At 47.5% G+C, this 21142-nt stretch overlaps 1 protein-coding gene across 2 annotated transcripts in view; it reads right to left on the minus strand.

Moving 5' to 3' along the window:
* Positions 1–21142, minus strand: part of ADAM33 (ADAM metallopeptidase domain 33) — a 101023-nt gene that overhangs the window by 27657 nt on the left and 52224 nt on the right. For both annotated transcript variants that reach the window (XM_081020733.1, XM_081020732.1), the window contains exons 6-14: positions 18800–18989; positions 17711–17776; positions 15877–15948; positions 13129–13295; positions 12144–12228; positions 8089–8231; positions 5711–5888; positions 3722–3811; positions 2889–3084 (exon numbers count right to left, since the gene is read on the minus strand). In XM_081020733.1, the coding sequence (XP_080876859.1) occupies positions 2889–3084; positions 3722–3811; positions 5711–5888; positions 8089–8231; positions 12144–12228; positions 13129–13295; positions 15877–15948; positions 17711–17776; positions 18800–18989 (1187 nt within the window). The remainder of the gene's footprint in view (positions 1–2888; positions 3085–3721; positions 3812–5710; positions 5889–8088; positions 8232–12143; positions 12229–13128; positions 13296–15876; positions 15949–17710; positions 17777–18799; positions 18990–21142) is intronic.

The following is a 21142-nucleotide window of genomic DNA, read 5'->3' on the forward strand; positions in this document are numbered from 1 at the left end:
AGCATTACTGCTTAAACCACCTAACTTCATTCTAACATCATTCTAACATTCATTAACTTTGCAATATTTCTGTAGATAGTCTTTAAATTTCTTCCAATCTTTTTCCACCAACTCTTCTCCCTGGTCTCGGATTCTGCCAGTCATTTCCGCCAATTCCATGTAGTCCATCACCTTCATCTGCCATTCTTCCAGAGTGGGTAAGTCTTGTGTCTTCCAATACTTTGCAATAAGTATTCTTGCTGCTGTTGTGGCATACATAAAGAAAGTTCTGTCCTTCTTTAACACCAATTGGCCCACTATGCCCAGGAGAAAGGCCTCTGGTTTCTTCAAGAAGGTATATTTAAATACCTTTTTCAATTCATTATAGATCATCTCCCAGAAAGCCTTAATCCTTGGGCACGTCCACCAAAGGTGAAAGAATGTACCTTCAGTTTCTTTACATTTCCAACATTTATTGTCGGGCAAATGATAGATTTTTGCAAGCTTGACTGGGGTCATGTACCACCTGTATATCATTTTCATAATATTCTCTCTTAAGGCATTGCATGCCGTAAACTTCATACCTGTGGTCCATAACTGTTCCCAGTCAGCCATCATTATGTTATGTCCAACATCTTGAGCCCATTTAATCATAGCAGATTTCACCGTTTCATCCTGAGTATTCCATTTCAACAGCAAGTTATACATCTTTGACAAAATCTTAGTTTTGGGTTCTAACAGTTCTGTTTCTAATTTTGATTTTTCCACCTGGAAGCCTATTTTCTTATCCAACACCTTCTCCAGGCGGTCTTTTAGTTCAGGAGGTAATCTTGGTATGTCTAAAGTTTCACTTACTAGTGCTCTTAACTCTTCTGCAGCTTCCTTCTGCAGGTCTTCTCCGTGGTCTCTCCAAAATCTATCTTTGTCGTCCTCTGATCTTATTTTTATCTTCTTCCCTTTGTAACTAAAGGATAGGCCTTGGGGCAATTCCCACCTAAAAATGATTCCGTTGCTTCTCAACAGGGCGACCAAATCTCTATAGTTGGACCTAAGGTCCGAAAGATATTTCGGAATGTCCTTAAATATCTCTACTTTTGACTGATGAATTTCCAAAGTCTTCTGGAAATGCAGACTCAATATTTTGTCTCTCTCCTCTTTTGTTTGGAGGGTGATCAAACAGTCTCTCACCCTGTTCTTCCGAGCCTAAAAGCACTCACTATCTTGAAACCTTCCTTCTCCAAATCTAGGTCCCAAAAGTCTGCAAATTCCTGCATAAGAAAGTCAGCCAGATTGTCTTTCTCAAGTTCAGGTACAGCCCTGATCCTCAAATTGGTTTGCTTCTCCTTCAACTCAATCATAGACAATATTGACCTGTGGTCTTCAAGTTGTTTGTGTATCGGTGGTATCTTCTCTTCTACAGCAGTTGCTATATCCTTTGCCTCTTCAGCTGTCTTTCGTGTCGAGGTAGATTCCTGTAGTGATTTCTGAATAGTTTCTGTGTTGGTATTTACCTTCTGTCCCAAATTATTAATACTTGTGGTATTTTGGTCAATTTTGCCCGATGCTTTGGCTACTTGTTTACTTATTTTTTCCAAAGATTCGTTAATTTTACCAAGTGCCTGAGCCAAAGCATCTTCAGCCATTCCTTTGGGTTTAGGTTGTGCCGATGAGGCTCCTGTTGGTAATCCAGAAGGGCCAGATGCCGAAGCTCTTCGCTGCAGCCCACCGTCTGTACGAAATAATCTGCCAGACCTCGTTGCTTTTTCCTGTAGCAAATCTATTTTCTCCTTACCATCTGCCATAACACTCTAGATAAGGTCCAAGGTCAGTCTCACGATCAGAATTTGTTTTGAAGTGGAAAATTCCCCTGGCCCAGCTGCTATTGTAACAATTTCAAACTTCCTCTAGGGGGACACAGTAGCAGTCAAAAATGTCTTAGAGTAATTAACTTTTTTTCCTTTAGCCCCTCAATTCACAGAAAGGACGACAGTTTCAATCTCAATTGTTTTCTGTTACTTTAAAACCAGGAGAAGCCAGTCAGAAATATTGTATCTTTCTTGTATCTCAGATGCAGAGTTAACTGTCAAAAGTACTTTCAGCAGCAGCGCATTTCACAATACAGCATTCTTACTGTTCACTGGCAACCTGTTCCCAGGTTTCTGAGCGGTGGATTTTAGCTTCTTTTTCTCTCTTTTTGCGGGGAAATACAGTTCAGACCTTTCCCCCCTCCTCCCCTGCAATCAAGGGGGGAAAGTCACTTATTTGATGTTCGAATTATAATCCTTTTCCAACGTCTTTCAAGGTTTCCGCTTACAAGTTCATTGCTTTACACCATTTACAAAGAACAGAAGACAGACTTTCTGTTTATGCCTCTCCGCTTCGGTGCCAAATTATTTCTTAGTTCCTTTGTTTCCGAAATTAGCCTACTCACGGATCGTTGTTTTGCAGCCAAATTGTCCCAGGAAAAAGGCAGCGCTCTCTGGTAACGGCTGTGCAGCTTCGCTCCACGGAAGAAGCAGTTGACTCACAGCACCGCGCCACTTCCCCGCTCCGCTCCGGAACCCGTAATCAGGCTCCTTTGCAAGTTGGGGGGCGCAAAAGGTGCCCGCCGAGTCCCACGGTCACAGGCTTCACCCGCCTGTGATTTTTGAAGGGTCCCCGCTTCGCCGTAGCGGTGCAGACCCGATTTCCGCAGAGCCGGTTCCCTCCGAGTCAGAGGGAATCCGCCATTACCGATGGCGCCACCCCGGAAGTCCCAGAACTGGGGTTTATTTTATAAATAATAATAAACTTGCTTCTCAAGATCAAGGAGGGCGTTAGAAAAGGAATCTGTGCAGGTGAGCCTGGCATCACGTTTCTCAGAAAATTCCACCCCTGTGTAGAAAAGGTGGGGCAGGGGAGGCACTCACCTGGACCCCACAGCTGGATACATTGCTGTTCGTGGGTCAAGCACATGCCGTTGTTGCAGTAAGCCTCCCCGTAGGAGCACATTGAGCCATCCAGGAGGTAGACGTTGCTGGGGCAATAGGGGGAAGCCCCTGTGCAGTATTCGGGCAGGTCGCAGGATCCGGCCGGCTCTCGGCACATGGTCCCAGCTGTCTTGAGCTACAGAACAGATGAAGACAAGAAAGAGAGTTATTGGGCGGTTAAGCTGGATGGCTTTTAAGTTGACGTATTTAGCATCCAAATCTGGTGCTAATTTATTTTTATTTTTTAAGGACCCCTGGACGGTTAAGTCCAGTCAAAGGCAACTATGGGGTTGCAACGCTCATCTCACTTTTAGGCCAAGGGAGCTGGCATTTGCCCACAGACAGCTTCTGGGTTCTGTGGCCAGTATGACTAAACCGCTTGTGGTGCAACGGGACACCGTGATAGAAACCAGAGCGCATGAAAATGCCATTTACCTTCCCGCTGCAGCGGTACCTATTTATCTACTTGCACTGGTGTGCTTTTGAACTGCTACATTGGCAGGAGCTGGGACAGAGCAACGGGAGCTCACCCCGTCACGGGGGCTTGAACCGCCAACCTTCCGATCAGCAAGCCCAAGAGGCTCAGTGGTTTAGACCACAGTGCCACCCAGTTGAAAAGCAATGGGTTGTGTTGTGGTTTTTCTACAGGTGTGTTTCTTTCTTTCTTCTCTCTCACCCCGTTAGCCTGATAAAAAATCACAGAATTGTGGAGTTGGAAGGGACCCCATCTGGACCTAGAAATGTGGGAATCACAGCGAGATGGTTTGGAATACCTTGCAGCCTTCGCAGCAGTCACCGTGGGCACACTCGCTCCCGGCTTTCAGGGTGCAGTTTTGCGGGTTGCAGCAAGGGTTTGTGCATTCCTGGAAAGAGAGAGGGAGAAGAATGATCACCGCGATGATCGCCTGGAATAGCCCTCTTAAAGCCGAGGCTCTCCGAGGGTGTGACTTGCCACACAGTTGTGGCAGCAGAGGGTTGCAAGCTTGAAGGGAAGATTCAAGGACAATCAAAGGAACATTTAACGCCCTAAATGGCCTCAAAGGCCCAGTATACCTGAAGGAGCGTCTCCACCCCCATCGTTCTGCCCGGACACTGAGGTCCAGCGCCGAGGGCCTTCTGGCAGTTCCCTCATTGCAAGAAGTGAGGTTACAGGGAACCAGGCAGAGGGCCTTCTCGGTAGTGGCGCCCGCCCTGTGGAATGCCCTCCCATCAGATGTCAAGGAAATAAGCAGCTATCTTATCTTTAAAAGACATCTGAAGGCAGCCCTGTTTAAGGAAGTTTTTAATATTTAATGCTGTATTGTTTTTAACACTCGATTGGGAGCCGCCCAGAGTGGCTGGGGAAACTCAGCCGGATGGGCAGAGTATAAATAACAAATTATTATTATTACAGGTATATTAAACATTTCAGTGTAGTATAGTACAGTACAGTATCAAAATATTTTTTTATTTGCAGAATATGGTTAGGTATCTTTTCAAAATGAGAGCAAAGCTATTCTTCTACAGCTCTCCACAACATAAATGGTACCTCGGGTTACATACGCTTCAGGTTACAGATGCTTCAGGTTACAGACCTGTTAACCCAGAAATAGTACCTCGGGTTAAGAACTTTGCTTCAGGATGAGAACAGAAATCGTGCTCTGGTGGTCCGGCAGCAGCAGGAGGCCCCATTAGCTAAAGTGGTGCTTCAGGTTAACAACAGTTTCAGGTTAAGAACAGACCTCCAGAACAAATTAAGTTCTTAACCTGAGGTACCACTGTATTGTTGTGAACATGGGTATTCAATGAAAGATCAGGAAAAGCTTCTTTGTGTTGATGAGGAGGTGAGAGTTCGTCTGTCTCAAAAATATATATATAATTTTTTGTTTTCACATTTTACAAATATTTTAACTGAATATCCTAAGAAAGTCTATGTTTCTTTAGGCTCCCCTCCTTTCTGAGGTTCAGGGGTGTGAACTAGAGGGGGTCTGGGTGCTCAGGATGAACCCTGACTCAACTTCCAAGGGGACCCAGAGACAACTCTAGCCTTAGACTTGCAGGAAGCCTTCTGTGTACAGGGCAGTGGTCTACCAGCTCCACCTGGTACGCAGGCTGAGACCCTCCCTGCCCACAGACTGTCTCACCAGAGTGGTGCATGCTCTGGTTATCTCCCGCTTGGACTACTGCAATGCGCTCTACGTGGGGCTACCTTTGAAGGTGACCCGGAAACTACAACTAATTCAGAATGCGGCAGCTAGACTGGTGACTGGGAGCAGCTGCTGAAATCACATAACACCGGTCTTGAAAGACCTACATTGGCTCCCAGTGTTTCCGAGCACAATTCAAAGTCCTGGTGCTGACCTTGAAAGCCCTAAACGGCCTCGGTCCAGTATACCTGAAGGAGCGTCTCCACCTCCATCATTCTGCCCAGACACTGAGGTCCAGCTCCGAGGGCCTTCTGGCGGTTCCCTCCCTGTGAGAAGTGAAGTTACAGGGAACCAGGCAGAGGGCCTTCTCGGTAGTGGCACCTGCCCTGTGGAACGCCCTCCCACCAGATGTCAAAGAGAACAACAACTACCAGACTTTTAGAAGACATCTGAAGGCAGCCCTGTTTAGGGAAGCTTTTAATGTTTAACAGATTACTGTATTTTTAATATTCTGCTGGGAGCTGCCCAGAGTGGCTGGGGAAACCCAGCCAAATGGGCGGGGTATAAATATTATTATTATTATTATTAGGCCCCAGCACCTCTCAGTTCAGAAATTCTGATGCCGCAAAGACGTACCTCCACCTCCCCGCAGTCACATTCCTCGCCATCCTCCAGGAATCCATTGCCACATTTCTTGCCCACCACCAGGTCCTTGGTGTCGGGCATGTTGAAAAGACACATGCCACCCCCTCGGTGGAAGTAGCTCTCCAGTTGCTTCCGACTGCAGGAGCTGAAGACTTTCGGAAAGGGGTGGCTGCAGAGACACAGGCAAAGAGGGGCGACTGTCAATATTGATTAACTGAACTTGCATACCACCTTTCTTTTATAGATCTCAGGAAGGTTCACAACTTAAAAACACAAGATGAGAACTAATAATAAGAAGAAGAAGCAGAAGAAGCAGAGGGGCGCTTGAGGCGTAATGGACTTTCAGACTGCAAAAAGCTGGCATCATTGGATCAAGTTCATGCATTTTGTTGAATTAGTTAAACTGTGACGTTTTAACTGTGCCATAAATTGTTATTGTTTTATTGTGTTATTAATTTCCATGGCAGAACATGCAAACTATATATATAGTTTATTTTATTTTAAATTGGTTAAAGATTGGAAATTCCTCGTAGATTTTTTTGCATTAGAGAGAAAAAGAAATAATGATATCTGGATTTGAGGACTGAAGATAAGGTTTGTTTACAGAAAGTGGCTTTATTGGGGGTTAGATTGGATTGAACAAAGTGAATAGTTTTTTTAAAGCAGACAGGTGAAGAATCGGAAGTTCTTCATTTTCTGAATCTTATTTTGCGATCTTTCTCTTTTAACCTCTTTCTACTCTATTTATCTCCCTCATCCCTTTTTTGTGTTTTTATTGTAGCTAAATAAAAGTCTTGGTTTGGTTTTCTTAAAAACAGAGTGGCGATGTTAAGTTTTTGTCTCCACAAACCTTAATAAAATTTGTTTTAAAAAATGAATAATGCTTTTAATAAGGTAGGGTGGGCACAGGGGATGAGTTTGTGGAACCGGAAAGTTTGGGACCCACTGCTCTAACCACTACACCCCACTGCCTTGCGCTCAGTCTCCTGGGATGACGCTCTACCTTGCAGCCAGGGCCTCTGCCCAAATGTGTGGCTTGTGCATGAAGAAGCCTTGTCCCACTGCAACCATCCAGCCCAGAACCCTCTCTCCAAAACCGACTTCCTCCGTGTGATTTATTTCGGTGCCCTGAACCGCCTTGAAATCCGAGCCCCGTGGTCTCCTTGACATTTCTCCTTCCCCCTCGACAACAGCTCTTTTGTGCGACAGCCGATCCCGCCGCCAATGTCGGCGGCACGGACACAAGCACTGGGGCCCCCAAACCCTCCGTGTCTTTAAGTCTATAAACAGCCTCGTGCCGGGCACTTTCCGGAGAGGAGAAAGGCTTCACTGTTTCGTGCTGGCCCCTCTCAACACGTCCAACAGACACGGAACAAGACCTTGTTTCCCAACATGTGGCTTGCTTCCGAAAGACAACTGCACTCGATTCGCCCCCCCCCTTCTCTCGCCATTGCACATCTGTCTCCATTTTCGCATCCTTGCTGGCTGCAAGAAATCCAGCTTTGATTTCTGGGGCTGGTGGGACTGTGCCCCTGGCTCCTGGGAAAAGCAGGCGTTTGGGATGGCAGCGGGGAAAATAAAGGAAGGGAAATACAGTTTGCAGGGTGGTTTAACAATCAATCCCTCTCCATAGGGAACTCTGGGAATTGTAGCTCTGAGAGGGGAATAGGGGGTTTCCAAACAACTCTCAGCAATCTTAACAAATTACAGCTTCCAGTGGGGTGGAAGCAATGGCTGTTTAAAGTGGGTATCTAATTAAAATACGCCTGCTTCTTGGGAGAAAAGCAATGACAAACCTAGACAGCATCTTAAAAAGCAGAGACATCACCTTGCCAACAAAGGTCCGTATAGTTAAAGCTCTGGTTTCCCCAGTAGTGATGTATGGAAGTGAGAGCTGGACCATAAAGAAGGCTGATCGCCGAAGAATTGATGCTTTTGAATTATGGTGCTGGAGGAGACTCTTGAGAGTCCCATGGACTGCAAGAAGATCAAACCTCTCCATTCTGAAGGAAATCAGCCCTGAGTGCTCACTGGAAGGACAGATCCTGAAGCTGAGGCTCCAAGACTTTGGCCACCTCAGGAGAAGAGAAGACTCCCTGGAAAAGACCCTGATGTTGGGAAAGATGGAGGGCCCAAGGAGAAGGGGACAACAGAGGACGAGATGGTTGGACAGTGTTCTCGAAGCTACCAGCATGAGTTTGACCAAACTGTGGCAGGCCGTGGAAGACAGGAGTGCCTGGCGTGCTCTGGTCCATGGAGTCACGAAGAGTCGGACATGACTAAATTAGTAAACAACAACAGCATTGCCCAGTGTGTCATTGAGGCTTTGACAAGCTCGTCTTTGGTTTCCCTGCCCCAAACCTTCTTACCCTGTAGCAGCAGCCATGACGCAACCGCCCTGAGATGCCGTGGCCTCAACGCAGCATCCCTCAGGGTCGTGGCTCATGCCGAAGTTGTGGCCGATTTCGTGGGCCATGGTGGCGGCCGCTCCAATGGGCAGTTCCGAATGGTCCTGGGACAGAGGATTGTGGTCATCATTTTCATTATCATCATCGCCTAAATTCATACCCTGCCCTCCGCCAGGAGGTCCCAGGGCTGTGACAATTCAATCAAAACTAAAACAGGTTACAATCCCAGGAATTTTTTTGGTGGGTTCCCTGAAAACACACAGCGAGGGGAAAAACGTACCGTATTTTTCTCTCTATAACACGCAGATTTTTTTCTCCTAAAAAGGAAGGGTAAATGTCTGTGTGTGTTATTGAGCGAATGTGTGGTCCCTGGAGCCGACTGGTGCGAGTGGAGGCAAAAATCAGATCGCGCGTCTCGGAGAAGGGAAACCTGAAAAGAGGAAGCGGCTGCTTTCCTGCATTCTGCCTCAGGGTCTTACTGCCCACCCTCCTCTGTTTCGTTGCTGTGTTTGCTCAAACGGAACAAAGAGCAGGGAAAGCCCCTCCCCTCCAGGCAAGAAGAGGGGAAAGCAGAGAGTCCTTCCTTCTAATTCCTCTCCGTGCTCCAGCCGGAAAACATGCAGGTGGAAGAGAGAGAGAGAGAGAGAGAGAGAGAGAGAGAGAGAGAAAGCGCGAGCTGGCAGGCTTGGGTGCGTGGGTGGGGGGAAACTTTTGCCTTCCTTTCCTCCCTCCCGTTAAATCCCTCTCCTGCATTCTTAGCCAGCTGCTTCTCTGCACACCCCTCTCGTGCTCCTTGTCCCTTCTGTGTTTTTCCTTCCCTCCCCACTTAAAATGTGGTTACAAAGCATGGATCCACATGGATCCTCAGGATCTTTGCATTGGGTCACCCCAAATTCACCATCAGATCACATAGCATGTCCATGGCTACAACCTGCCCCCCAAAAAGCACGCACCCACTGTTGCCTGGGGCTGCAATGGTGCAAAAACGTGGTTAAAAAGCATGGATCCACATGGATCCTCAGGATCTTTGCATTGGGTCACCCCAAATTCACCATCAGATCACATAGCATGTCCATGGCTACAGCCTGCCCCCCAAAACTCACGCACCCACTGTTGCCTGGGGCTGCAATGGTGCAAAAACGTGGTTAAAAAGCATGGATCCACATGGATCTTCAGGATCTTTGCATTGGGTCACCCCAAATTCACCATCAGAGCACATAGCATGTCCATGGCTACAGCCTGCCCCCCAAAAAGCACGCACCCACTGTTGCCTGGGGCTGCAATGGTGCAAAAACGTGGTTAAAAAGCATGGATCCACATGGATCCTCAGGATCTTTGCATTGGGTCACCCCAAATTCACCATCAGATCACATAGCATGTCCATGGCTACAGCCTGCCCCCCAAAACTCACGCACCCACTGTTGCCTGGGGCTGCAATGGTGCAAAAATGTGGTTAAAAAGCATGGATCCACAGGATCTTTGCATTGGGTCACCCCAAATTCACCATCAGATCACATAGCATGTCCATGGCTACAGCCTGCCCCCCCAAAAAATCACGCAACCACTGTTGCCTGGGGCTGCAATGGTGCAAAAACGTGGTTAAAAAGCATGGATCCACATGGATCTTCAGGATCTTTGCATTGGGTCACCCCAAATTCACCATCAGATCACATAGCATGTCCATGGCTACAGCCTGCCCCCCAAAAAGCACGCACCCACTGTTGCCTGGGGCTGCAATGGTGCAAAAACGTGGTTAAAAAGCATGGATCCACAGGATCTTTGCATTGGGTCACCCCAAATTCACCATCAGATCACATAGCATGTCCATGGCTACAGCCTGCCCCCCCAAAATCACGCACCCACTGTTGCCTGGGGCTGCAATAGTGCAAAAACGTGGTTAAAAAGCATGGATCCACAGGGATTCTCAGGATTTTTGCATTGGGTCACCCCAAATTCACCACCAGATCACATGTCTGTGGCCACAGCATGAAGCACAAAAATGATACATCCACTGTTTCATTCAGAATGTTTTTCCCCTTGTTTTCCTCCTCTAAAAACGATGTGCGTGTTATGGTCAGGTGCGTGTTATACAGCGAAAAATACGGTAGGTCTTCAGCAGGGCCAGATTTAGGTTTGATGAGGCCCTAAGTTACTGAAGGTAATGGGGCCCTTTATACGTCCAGCTGTCCTTTGCCTTGCAACCAGTCCATGCAGAATGTAGGCACCCTATATACAGAAATGAGCAAATTAGTGATATCTTAGGGAGCAGGCTAGCAGGTGGGGGTCTGGTTACAGACGCTTCAGGTTGCGTTTTTTCGGATTACGGATGTGCCGAAACCCGGAAGTACCGGAATGGGTTATTTCCGGGTTTCAGCAGCCGCACATGCGCAGAAGCGCTAAATCACACTTTGCGCATGCACAGAAGTGCTGAATCGCAACCCGCGTGTGCGCAGACGCGGCGCTGCGGGTTGCGAACACTGCTGGTTGCGAACGTGCCTCCAGCACGGATCACGTTCGCAACCTGAGCGTCCACTGTTCTTGCATAATAGGAGCCTACACAACACAAAACACTGTTGCTGTATGTGGGTTTCAGTTTATTTGTTTTTTATCTTATATTTTGGAAATGGACATCCAGGTTTAATATCCTTTAAAAAACTTTGGGGGGCCAAGAGAGTGGGGCCCTAAGCTATAGCTTGTTTAACTTATACGTAAATCTGGCACTGGTCTTCAGCATTTGCCGGAAGCTGTACAGCGAAGGAGCAGGGGGGACGGGACACACATGCAGGGGAAACCTCTTCAGGCTAAAGGAGAGGAGAACGTCATAGAATCATAGATTGGGGCCCCCAAAGGTCATCCAGTCCAACCCCCTGAAATGCAAGCAAAATAAGGGCCACATTTCAGGGGCTGAGGTTTGGCTGCAGAACCCCTTTTAGACAAACTAAACCAAATCTACCCTGTTCCTGCCCCTAAAACCCAACGATGCTTGTCGTTACTTTCAGCGGACTCTCCTCCATTGGCGATTTTTAAGCAGACACTGGAGGGGTTCTTTAGCTTTGATTCTCGCATCGAAGGGGGTTGGACTAGATGACCTTTGCGGTTCCCTTCCAACCCTACAGTTCAAAGATTCTCCAATATCTGGGGCCTTTTCCCTGCAGATTTGGGATGGGAACCCCCAAGACATCGAGACCGGCGGCTAACTGAGGTTGCACCTGGCAGAACCCGACTCTTCCTTCCACCCCCCAGGCGAAGCGCCTCTTGCTCCCAAGGAGAAAGAGGATAATTTTGCACAGTCGAAGGAGAAGCTATTGAGCAGCTTTCACCAACCAACCCCATTGCCATCCTGTCGCTTGAAGCTACAACTCCTGAAATACACTCGGAGTCGAGAGTGGATTTCATGCTCTTTATTCAGCTCATAGTGGTGAGGAGGCATGGAAGTTCCCCCAGGATGTCTGCTTTATATACATTATTTGCACAATGGGCCCCATGTGATTGGCTAATTCCAGGATTCTCCTGTAGGCCAATCAGGTTGCGGATTCACTTCCACCTGGAGCTGGATTGGGTGGCTCCTGTGGACCAATCAGACTGCTGCATTCTGGATCCTATTGTTCTAGGGCCAATCAGACTGCTGCATTCTGAATCCTATTGTTCTAGGGCCAATCAGACTGCTGCATTCTGAATCCTATTGTTCTAGGACCAATCAGACTGCTGCATTCTGAATCCTATTGTTCTAGGACCAATCAGACTGCTGCATTCTGAATCCTATTGTTCTAGGACCAATCAGACTGCTGCATTCTGAATCCTCTTGTTCTAGGACCAATCAGACTGCTGCATTCTGAATCCTATTGTTCTCGGACCAATCAGACTGCTGCATTTTGGATCCTATTCAACTCAATACATAACAACTCCCATCAGCCCCAGCCAGCTGATGGGAGTTGTAGTCCAAAACAGCAACCAGGTTGCGGAAGACAGCTCTAGATAGCAAGCGGCGGATGGCGGAGACACGATCTTGTCCTTACCATGTTCACCCCGCCAGAGTTTTCCGCACTGCACATTCCCTCCAGCGGCGCCATCCCAATGGTCGTCCCGACAAAGGTCATCCCGCTGTGGGGACAGGAAAGGGAAGGGGGAAAACAGATGGAAGAGACCTGAGGTCGGTTTTTTAGGTTTCTTGCAACATGCAGTCAGTAGCAGTGGTTACATAACTTTCTGACCACTGCTCCATAGCTATTGTTGTTATACAATTCCATTCACCATATAGATGGAGTATGTACTTTTGATTTTATATTGAATTGGCATTACAGTTCATGCGTAGAAAGGTAAAGGTAAAGGGACCCCTGACCATTAGGTCCAGTCACTGCTGACTCCCACCACTGTGTTGGAAGGTAAACGGCGTTTCCATGCACTCTGGCTTCCGTCATGGTGTCCCGTTGTGACGGAAGTGGTATAGTCCTGCTGGCCACATGACCCGGAAAGCTTTTTGTGGACAAACGCCAGCTCCCTCGGCCTGAAAGCAAGATGAGCACTGCAACCCCATAGTCGCCTTTGACTGGACTTAACCATCCAGGGGTCCTTTACCTTTACCTTTACCTAACCTTACCTCTTCCACTTTAAATGTCAGTATTCCCTGGGAAGGGATGGTTTGAATCTGTGGTGTGGGTGTGCCTCTCATTTGCCACCTCAGTGAATACTGGGAACTGTAGTTTGCTAAGGGTGCTAGGGATTTGTAGATCCACGAGGGTTAAGCTACAGTTCCCAGGATAAATGGGAAAACGCAATCAATAACAACACACACTGCGGCTGGAAAACTGCATTGCAAAATCCAGAGAAGCGCAAATTCTGGAGGATAGCTGCGTTTTGGTTCACGTACCGGTTTGGAAAAAATAATAATAATGGGTGGATAATTTCATTAAAATGTAGGGGAAATGCCCCCCACACATACACACAACCTGCCCCCTAGCATGAGCCAGCTTATCGATGGCTGCTTCTGAAACGACGACTCACGTCAGAAGCTGGGCGTTGTCGTGCTTCTTCCGAGCCTTCAGAGACTTTTTCCACTGCAGGAAGGACATGAGTGAGGCGTGAGCATCGCTGCTCAAGCTGCACTGGTCCCTCTCGGTCCAGACCTCAAGGCCAATCAGGGCCACTTTGATATTCAGGGACCTGTAAAACTGGGGAAGAGGAGCAGGAAGAGAGGAGGAGGGTTATTAATAACAAAAACAACAACAAAAACAACAACAACAGCAACAATAATACAGTCATACCTCAGGTTGAATGCGCTTCGGGTTGAGCGCGTTCGAGTTGCGCTCCGCGGCAACCCTTGCACATGTGCAGACGCTCAAAATGACGTCATACACGTGCGCAGAAGTGGCGAAAAGCGACGCGTGCGTGCACAGACGTGCCATCACTAGTTACGTTTGCTTCTAGATGTGAATGGGGCTCCGGAACGGATCCCGTTCGTATCTAGAGGTACCACTGTAATGGACCCATCGTTCACCTGCAAGATCACCTTGCCCACTTGACTACAGTCATACCTCGGGTTACAGACGCTTCAGGTTGCGTCTTTTTGGGTTACAGACCCACCAAAACCCGGAAGTACCGGAACGGGTTACTTCCGGGTTTCAGCGGTCGCGCATGCGCAGAAGAGCTAAATCGTGCTTTGTGAATGCGCAGAAGCGCCGCATCGCAACCCACGTGTGTGCAGATGCGCAGATGTCGGTTGCGAACGCTGCAGGCTGCGAACGTGCATCGCGCACGGATCACGTTTGCAACCCAAGCGTCCACTGTACTTCAATCTGTAGAGCTGGCCCTGTTACAGGTGCCAGATAATACCCTGCTCTGAATTTGTAAGAAATCAATCTTTCAGTGTGGCAGCACCTCTGGAACTCACCGCCTATTGAGGCAATTTCACTGTACACTTTCTGGCACCTGCTAAAGGCCTCTTTGTTTCTCAGGCAAGCCTCCCTGGACATTATTAGCATTGCTTTGTATTAAATTTGTATACCACCCTTCGTTCGAAGATCGCAGGGCGGTTCACCACGTAAAAATGCAATATGTATTTTAAAACCAATAACCTCCCCCCCCCCAAAAAAAACACATTTAGAATGTTGGCGTATGTTTTAATCTGCTCTTAGTTTATTGCGGATTTTGTCTTTTGCAAGTTTTAAAGAGTTCATAAGAGTTTGAAGGGACCACTGGGGTCATCTAGTCCAACCCCCTGCAAGGCAGGAGTCTTTTGTCCAGTGTGGAACTCGAACCCATAACCTTGAGGTTAAGAGCCTCATGCTCTAACTGACAGATATCCTGGCTTCCAGTTGTTTTTACTGATAGTTTTATTGGCTTGTTCTCTTTGTAAGCTGCTTGGAGGGTTTTGCCGTGTATAACTTTACTATACGAAATAAATAAGCGTGCTGTTAGCCCCCCAACACTGTTAAGTCAGGCATAATAATAATAATTAATAATAATAAATTTTTATTTATACCCCACCCCTCCCGGTTCAGAAAACTGGGCTCAGGGTGGCTAACAACAAATTTAAACACTTAATTATAGAAGCAGCAGAAAATACAGTATAAAAACGTGAATAACAATAAAATTCAAAGTTCAGAAATCAATTTGGGGGAAATCCATCTAATAAGCATTAGATAGTCACCAGGGCTAGCTGGCTGAACTGGTCCTACTTGGACCAGCGAGGAGGCCAGGGGAGAATTAGCTGTGAGGTCTCAGAGTGGGTGATCTTCATAAAAGGGGAGGGGGAAGAAAGAGAAGGGAAATAAAAGAGAAGGCTGAAATCAAATTAAAGGCCAGGCAGAATAGCTCTGTCTTACAGGCCCAATGGAAGGAGGTTAAATCCTGCAGGGCCCTAGTCTCATGGGACAGAGCATCCCACCAGGTCAGAGCCACCACTGAGAAGGCCCTGGCCCTGGTGGAGGATAGTCTGACTTCCTTAGGGCCCGGGACCTCTAAACTATGGTTATTCATGGACCTGAAGGTCCTCTGCGGGGCAGACCAGTAGAGGCGGTCCCGTAAATATGAGGGCCCTAAGCCTATGGTCCTCCACAACCCCCTGGGACTGGCGGCTGGTCCATTAGGGCAAGTGGGGCCCTGCCCCACTAATCTCAGTGCGCTAGCCCCACCTGCTTAACTTGTCCTTTACATCCATCCCAGACGGCCAGCTTCCCCTTCCATAGTCTCTGCACTGGCCTTGTAGAACTCAGCCCGGAGGAAGAGGACTAAACCAGAATTTCTTGGCTTGGGCTCTCATTGCCTCTGGCGCCACCTAGTGTCGGACTCCCTGCCTCCTGCCCTACCAGGTCTGATTTGCACCAGCCACCACTGCTGTGGGCTACCACTCCCAGCAGACCTGACCACCGCTCCCTGATCATTGGTGGGGCTGATGGGAGTCATAGTGCAAAACACCCGGAGGGCACCAGGTTGGGGGCAGCTTGGTCTGCGCTGACTTATAGCACCTCTTCAGGTTTCAGAATGGAGCGGTCCTCAATTAGCTCGGCTGGTAAGAGCGCAGTGCTGATAACACCAAGGTTATGGCCTGATCCTGATCAAATCATAGGATGCTGCAATGCTGGAATATGCAGCTGTCCCTTCCGGGATCGAACCTGCAACCTTGGCGTTGTCAGCATCATGCTTTAACCCACAGAGCTATCCAGCTCCAGGGCTCTTTTCATGGGCTTATGTCCTTGATGTTCAGAATAGGTAGCTGTGGATAACCCAAGTTTTGCTGATTGTCTCTATTACCTTGTCTACGTAATTCGCGATCTCCAAGATCCGTTGCTTGGTGTGCCCCAGATTTTGCTTTTGAGATGCAAACTGGGAAGGAGGCGGTGGAAGAGAAAGGGGAAAGGGAGAAAAAGAGAGGCAAAGGAACAAATTTAGGGACATTTCTTAAGCCGAAACTAACACACGCTGCTGGATGCTCTTTGAAGAATTACTTCCCCCACGATGCATGGAATATGTGAGAATGACTGCGCTTAAATTCAGAAGGATCTGTCTTCATCCAAACCAGCAGGTCCCAAACTTTATCAAGCCTTTGGTTCCTTAAACTCACCCCCAGTTCCCCCTACCCTAGAAGAAGCATTATTCAGAATAGAAGTTTGCATGACCTGGTAAGAATTATTATTATATTTGTATACCACCTTTCATCTGTAGACCTCAAGATGGTTCACAACATAAAAATACAAGGTAAAAACACAAAATACATGATGAAAACAAGAACAATACAATACAATACAATAACCCCACTTCCTTGGATGAAGGGAAGTATATAGATAGTAAAAGTAACAACAACAACAACAACACATTCAAAGCATTCCCCCAAGAATCCTGGGTACAAAAAAATTCAAAATACACTTTTGAAATTCAAAACACACTTTTAAAATTCAAAGCAGTCACAGCTGATTCACACTTATTCAGAATCTAATTGACACCAATCACTTTAACTCATTCAACAAATTCGATCCAATCCCACTGCCCCATTGGGGGGGAAATACCTCCCACTTTTGGGACGACCATTCCAGACCATCCTTCACCTGCCTGGTGCTTTCCTGGTGTAGTTCTGGACTACAACTCCCATCATCCCCAGCCATCGCTGATGGGAGCTGGCAGCCCAAAACATCTGGGAGGGACCAGGTTGGAACAGGTGGACGTCAACAACAGCAGAAGACTTGTCCTGCTTGTGGTCTTGCCAGGGGCATCTGGTCGGGGACCTGACCTGAGCTTTGGACATTCAGGAAGCTTCATGAAGCCCCTGGCTCTCCAATGATCTCCAAGATTCAGTGCAGCGCTGAGGACCACTTCTCCTCATTCTCTCCTACCTAGGACCACCAGAAGTCCTGATGTTTCTCCAAGCACAGAAGGAGAGCTGGGCTCCTGCTCAATCCTGGGCCATCTCTTGGGGGAAAGACACACTCCCCAGCAGAAAGCTGGAAAATGCATTTGTGGACCCTCATATCTTGCCACTTCTCATGAAGCATTGTGCACAACAAAGCCAGGCTAAGGGCGCACAGGTTGGCAAGATCTGGGCAGCTGGGAAGGTGGACTTTGGAGTCTCTGCATGGTTGTACCACTCAGTTCACAGAGGAATTGTACAAAACCCTCTTTCTACCCATGCTACCTGACAGCAATGTGATGTATGGAAGTGAGAGCTGGACCATAAAGAAGGCTGATCGCCAAAGAATTGATGCTTTTGAATTCTGGTGCTGGAGGAGACTCTGGAGAGTCCCATGGACTGCAAGAAGATCAAACCGATCCATTCTGAAGGAAATCAGCCCTGAGTGCTCACTGGAAGGACAGATCCTGAAGCTGAGGCTCCAAGACTTTGGCCACCTCATGAGAAGAGAAGACTCCCTGGAAAAGACCCTGATGTTGGGAAAGATGGAGGGCACAAGGAGAAGGGGACGACAGAGGACGAGATGGTTGGAAGGTGTTCTCGAAGCTACAAACATGAGTCTGACCAAACTGCGGGAGGCAGTGGAAGACAGGAGTGCCTGGCGTGCTCTGGTCCATGGGGTCACGAAGAGTCGGACACAACTAAACGACTAAACAACAACAAGCTGACAGCAAAAATTCTCACCAGGGTGTAGTCTGCAACAATGAAGAGCTCCATGTATTTCAGGGTTCTCCAGGCATCTCTCCTTTTCTGAAAGACAAATTTGCTCAGTGTCACCAGGAAGGAAGGTATTAAGGAAGGAAAAGCAACTATTGTTGTGATCCACGCCTGGGCCAGATTAAGACCTTTAGAGGCGCTAAGCACTGAAAAGATTTTGGTGTCCTCAGATATGTCTCATTCAAAATATTAACAAGAAACCGTAAAATAAAATTTTATTTTTCAAAACCTACAGTACAATGGAAAATAATGTTCATTTTGGTATAGGTGGATTTCGGTGGTGCTAACCTAAATTTCTGGTATATGGTTGAATCATTTCCATGAATTACTGGCACAGCCTGGATGCGACTCGCGACCCGGGAGCCGGACCAGGGTTCAAATCCTCGCTCAGCCACGAAGCTTGGTGGCCAACCTTGGCCAGCCGCTGCCTCTCAGTCTGACCTACCTCAAAGGGTTGTTGTGGGGTGGGAGAGAGCTAGGGGTGGCCACCTTGAGCTCTGGAAAGGTTTCGTTTTTTAAAAAAATTATTTAATCATTTTTTCAATACAAACAACAACCGCAAAAGACACATACAACAAAAACCGTAACAAGACTAATAACACAATTTGACAAGTCGGATTTGAATACACTGATATACCTATGACTACACCTTTTTAACGATATTTCCCCACCTCTCCTCCCCCTACTTCCCACCACTATCCGCCTCTTATCACTTAAATATTCCTTCCAGATTTCTTCATATTTATCCGTTCTTAATTTGCGTCGACATGCAATTCATTCGTATGTAGCTAATCTGTCCATATTATCAGTCCATGTGCTCAATGGAATCTTTTTGCGGCTCTTCCAATTCATCAAAACAAGTTTTTTTGCTTCTAATATAGCACGGTACATCCATTTATTTATTTTTGACCACTTGTAATCTCCCACGTTTCCGGAATATAATTTAGAATTCAATTCAATTCCCTTATCCTTGCCGGAAAGGTGAGATGAACAAAAACCTGTTAGCTTCCAAATCTGGGATGCTGCCCTGTCCACTTATCGCGCGCAAAGGCTTACCCGCTGATGTGCAGGCGGTTTGAAGGACCGGGCGATATCGGCTACGCTGCTTTGCATCTGGTCACCGTGCCCACAGGTCCCGCCTTTGATTGGCAGGTGTTCTGCCCTATAGACGACGTGAGGCTCAGAGTCCGGGCTGGCTGGGGGTTTCAGGTAGTAGCTATCGTTGTGGTTGAGCGTGATCAGGCCACTGGCGGAAGAACAAAAGAGTGCGATTGGAACAACAGCCGCCATCTTTAACAAAGTGTCTGGGGAATTTATAATTCATCTTGGAGACCACTGTAAGCAGATGAAAACATTAGCAGGGTTGCAATAGCACTTGTAACTTAGCAAATACTATGGAGATGATGGAGTAATATAAAAGATGGACTACTGGATAATATGCAGTTGAAAAGGTTGATAGTAGGACCCACGGAGGGGAAAGTGGGAAGTCCAGAGATTGGGAGGGATCTGTAAAGATGGATGACTACGGTTGTATTATTATAATTTTATACTTGTAAAACCAAATAAAAATTATTTCAATTCAAAATCATCATCATCATCTTACAATGACATGAAACCTCCTGCAGCTGCTATTATTATTATTATTATTATTACTAAAGTTTTTAATGTTTGATGTTTTATCGTGTTTTTAATATTCTGTTGGGAGCCGCCCAGAGTGGCTGGGGAAACCCAGCCAGATGGGTGGGGTATAAATTCTTCTTCTTCTTTTTCTTCTTCTTCTTCTTCTTCTTCTTCTTCTTCTTCTTCTTCTTCTTCTCTGGGCAGGTTACAACATTAAAACACAATATTAAAAACCGTTTAAAGAAAAGAACAACAGCCGTGATCACGACAGAAATGTCACAAGGTGACTTATGCAGGTGTTATGCAGCTCCTATAAACAGTGCTGGCTGTGCATATCTAGGTGCATATGGAGCAAGGCGATCTCATAGATAAACAGGTCCAAAGTTGCTAAGGACTTTATACTGTGGTACTTTGGGTTACAGACACTTCAGGTTACAGACTCCGCTAACCCAGAAATAGTACCTCGGGTCAAGAACTTTGCTTCAGGATGAGAACAGAAATTGTGCTCCGGCGGCGCGGCAGCAGCTGGAGGCCCCATTAGCTAAAGTGGTGCTTCAGGTTAAGAACAGTTTCAGGTTAGGAATAGACCTCCAGAACGAATTAAGTTCTTAACCCAAGGTACCACTGTATATAAGGGACGCGGGTGGCGCTGTGGGTTAAACCACAGAGCCTAGGACTTGCTTATCAGAAGGTCGGCGGTTCGAATCCCCGCGAACCTGGTCCTTCAGGGGCACAATTACCCCATTCAGGACCAGGGAGTCCCCCACACCCACCTACCCTGTCCCCCAAAAACAGTACTTCCGTCTTGTCAGGATTCAACCTCAATCTGTTAGCCGCCTTCCATCCTCCAACCGCCTCCAGACACTCCACAAGCAATCGTTTCTCCACCGCCTGCAAGCTCACCTGCATTTTTAAACCACAGATGCCCATGAACCTGGAGCTTTCACCACTGCAAAGCAAACCCTGCGCGGCTCGGAATTTTGGTGGGCGAGATGGCAGGAGACAAGACTAAAGAACGGGACTCAAACACGGGGAGACTCAGGACCAAAAGCTCAACTCAGCCATGAAGCTGAATGCAAAAGATGCTGCCCAGTCCCCACATCTCAGCCAAGTCCACCTTGCAGGGCTGTTGTGAGCCACACAGAGCCAGGGCTGGTGTTTCTGCGAGGCAGGCGGCAGGGAGAGAGGTCAAGACAAAGCAAACGATGAATACATTCACCCAGCCTGCACATTCCAGTCCTAAAACTTTGTTTTTCCCCGAACTATGTTGGTCTGGCTTTCCACAATTACTCCAGGGGAAAGGAATGCCTGTACTTCTGTTGTGGCTGGCCTGAGTTTACCACTCTGTAAGCCGGACGGGGATGGGCATGGGGTGCAAGAGTGCCGAAGATGCCTCAGAGATTTGGTCCTCCCCACAGCTCCCTCTTCCCACGCAAACAGCCCAGAATAGGAGGTTGGTCCAGGAGGGCAGTGCCGCATCGACCTTGACTTAAACCTCTCAGTGGATGGCTCTACCTGTCGTTGGCTCTGGCGCCCCCTACTGCTGGTCTCCACGCCTCTTGCCCAACCGGTCTCAATGAGCCCCAGGCCCCCCCTATGCAGCAGGATCGCATTGCCCCAGTTCAACTCTAGATGACGATGTTTAAGCTGCTGGGAAGGTGGGCTTTGAAGAGGCCCACAAGCTAACTCTCTCCCTTCCATCCCACGGACCCGATCTAAATTGCCACAAACACCCTTCTGGTTTTTGAGAAAGAAAAATAGATTTGGAGCGCCACACCC

The sequence above is a fragment of the Podarcis pityusensis genome (assembly GCF_964106645.2).
Source record: "Podarcis pityusensis genome assembly, chromosome: 9".
NCBI classification, from domain to species: domain Eukaryota; kingdom Metazoa; phylum Chordata; class Lepidosauria; order Squamata; family Lacertidae; genus Podarcis; species Podarcis pityusensis.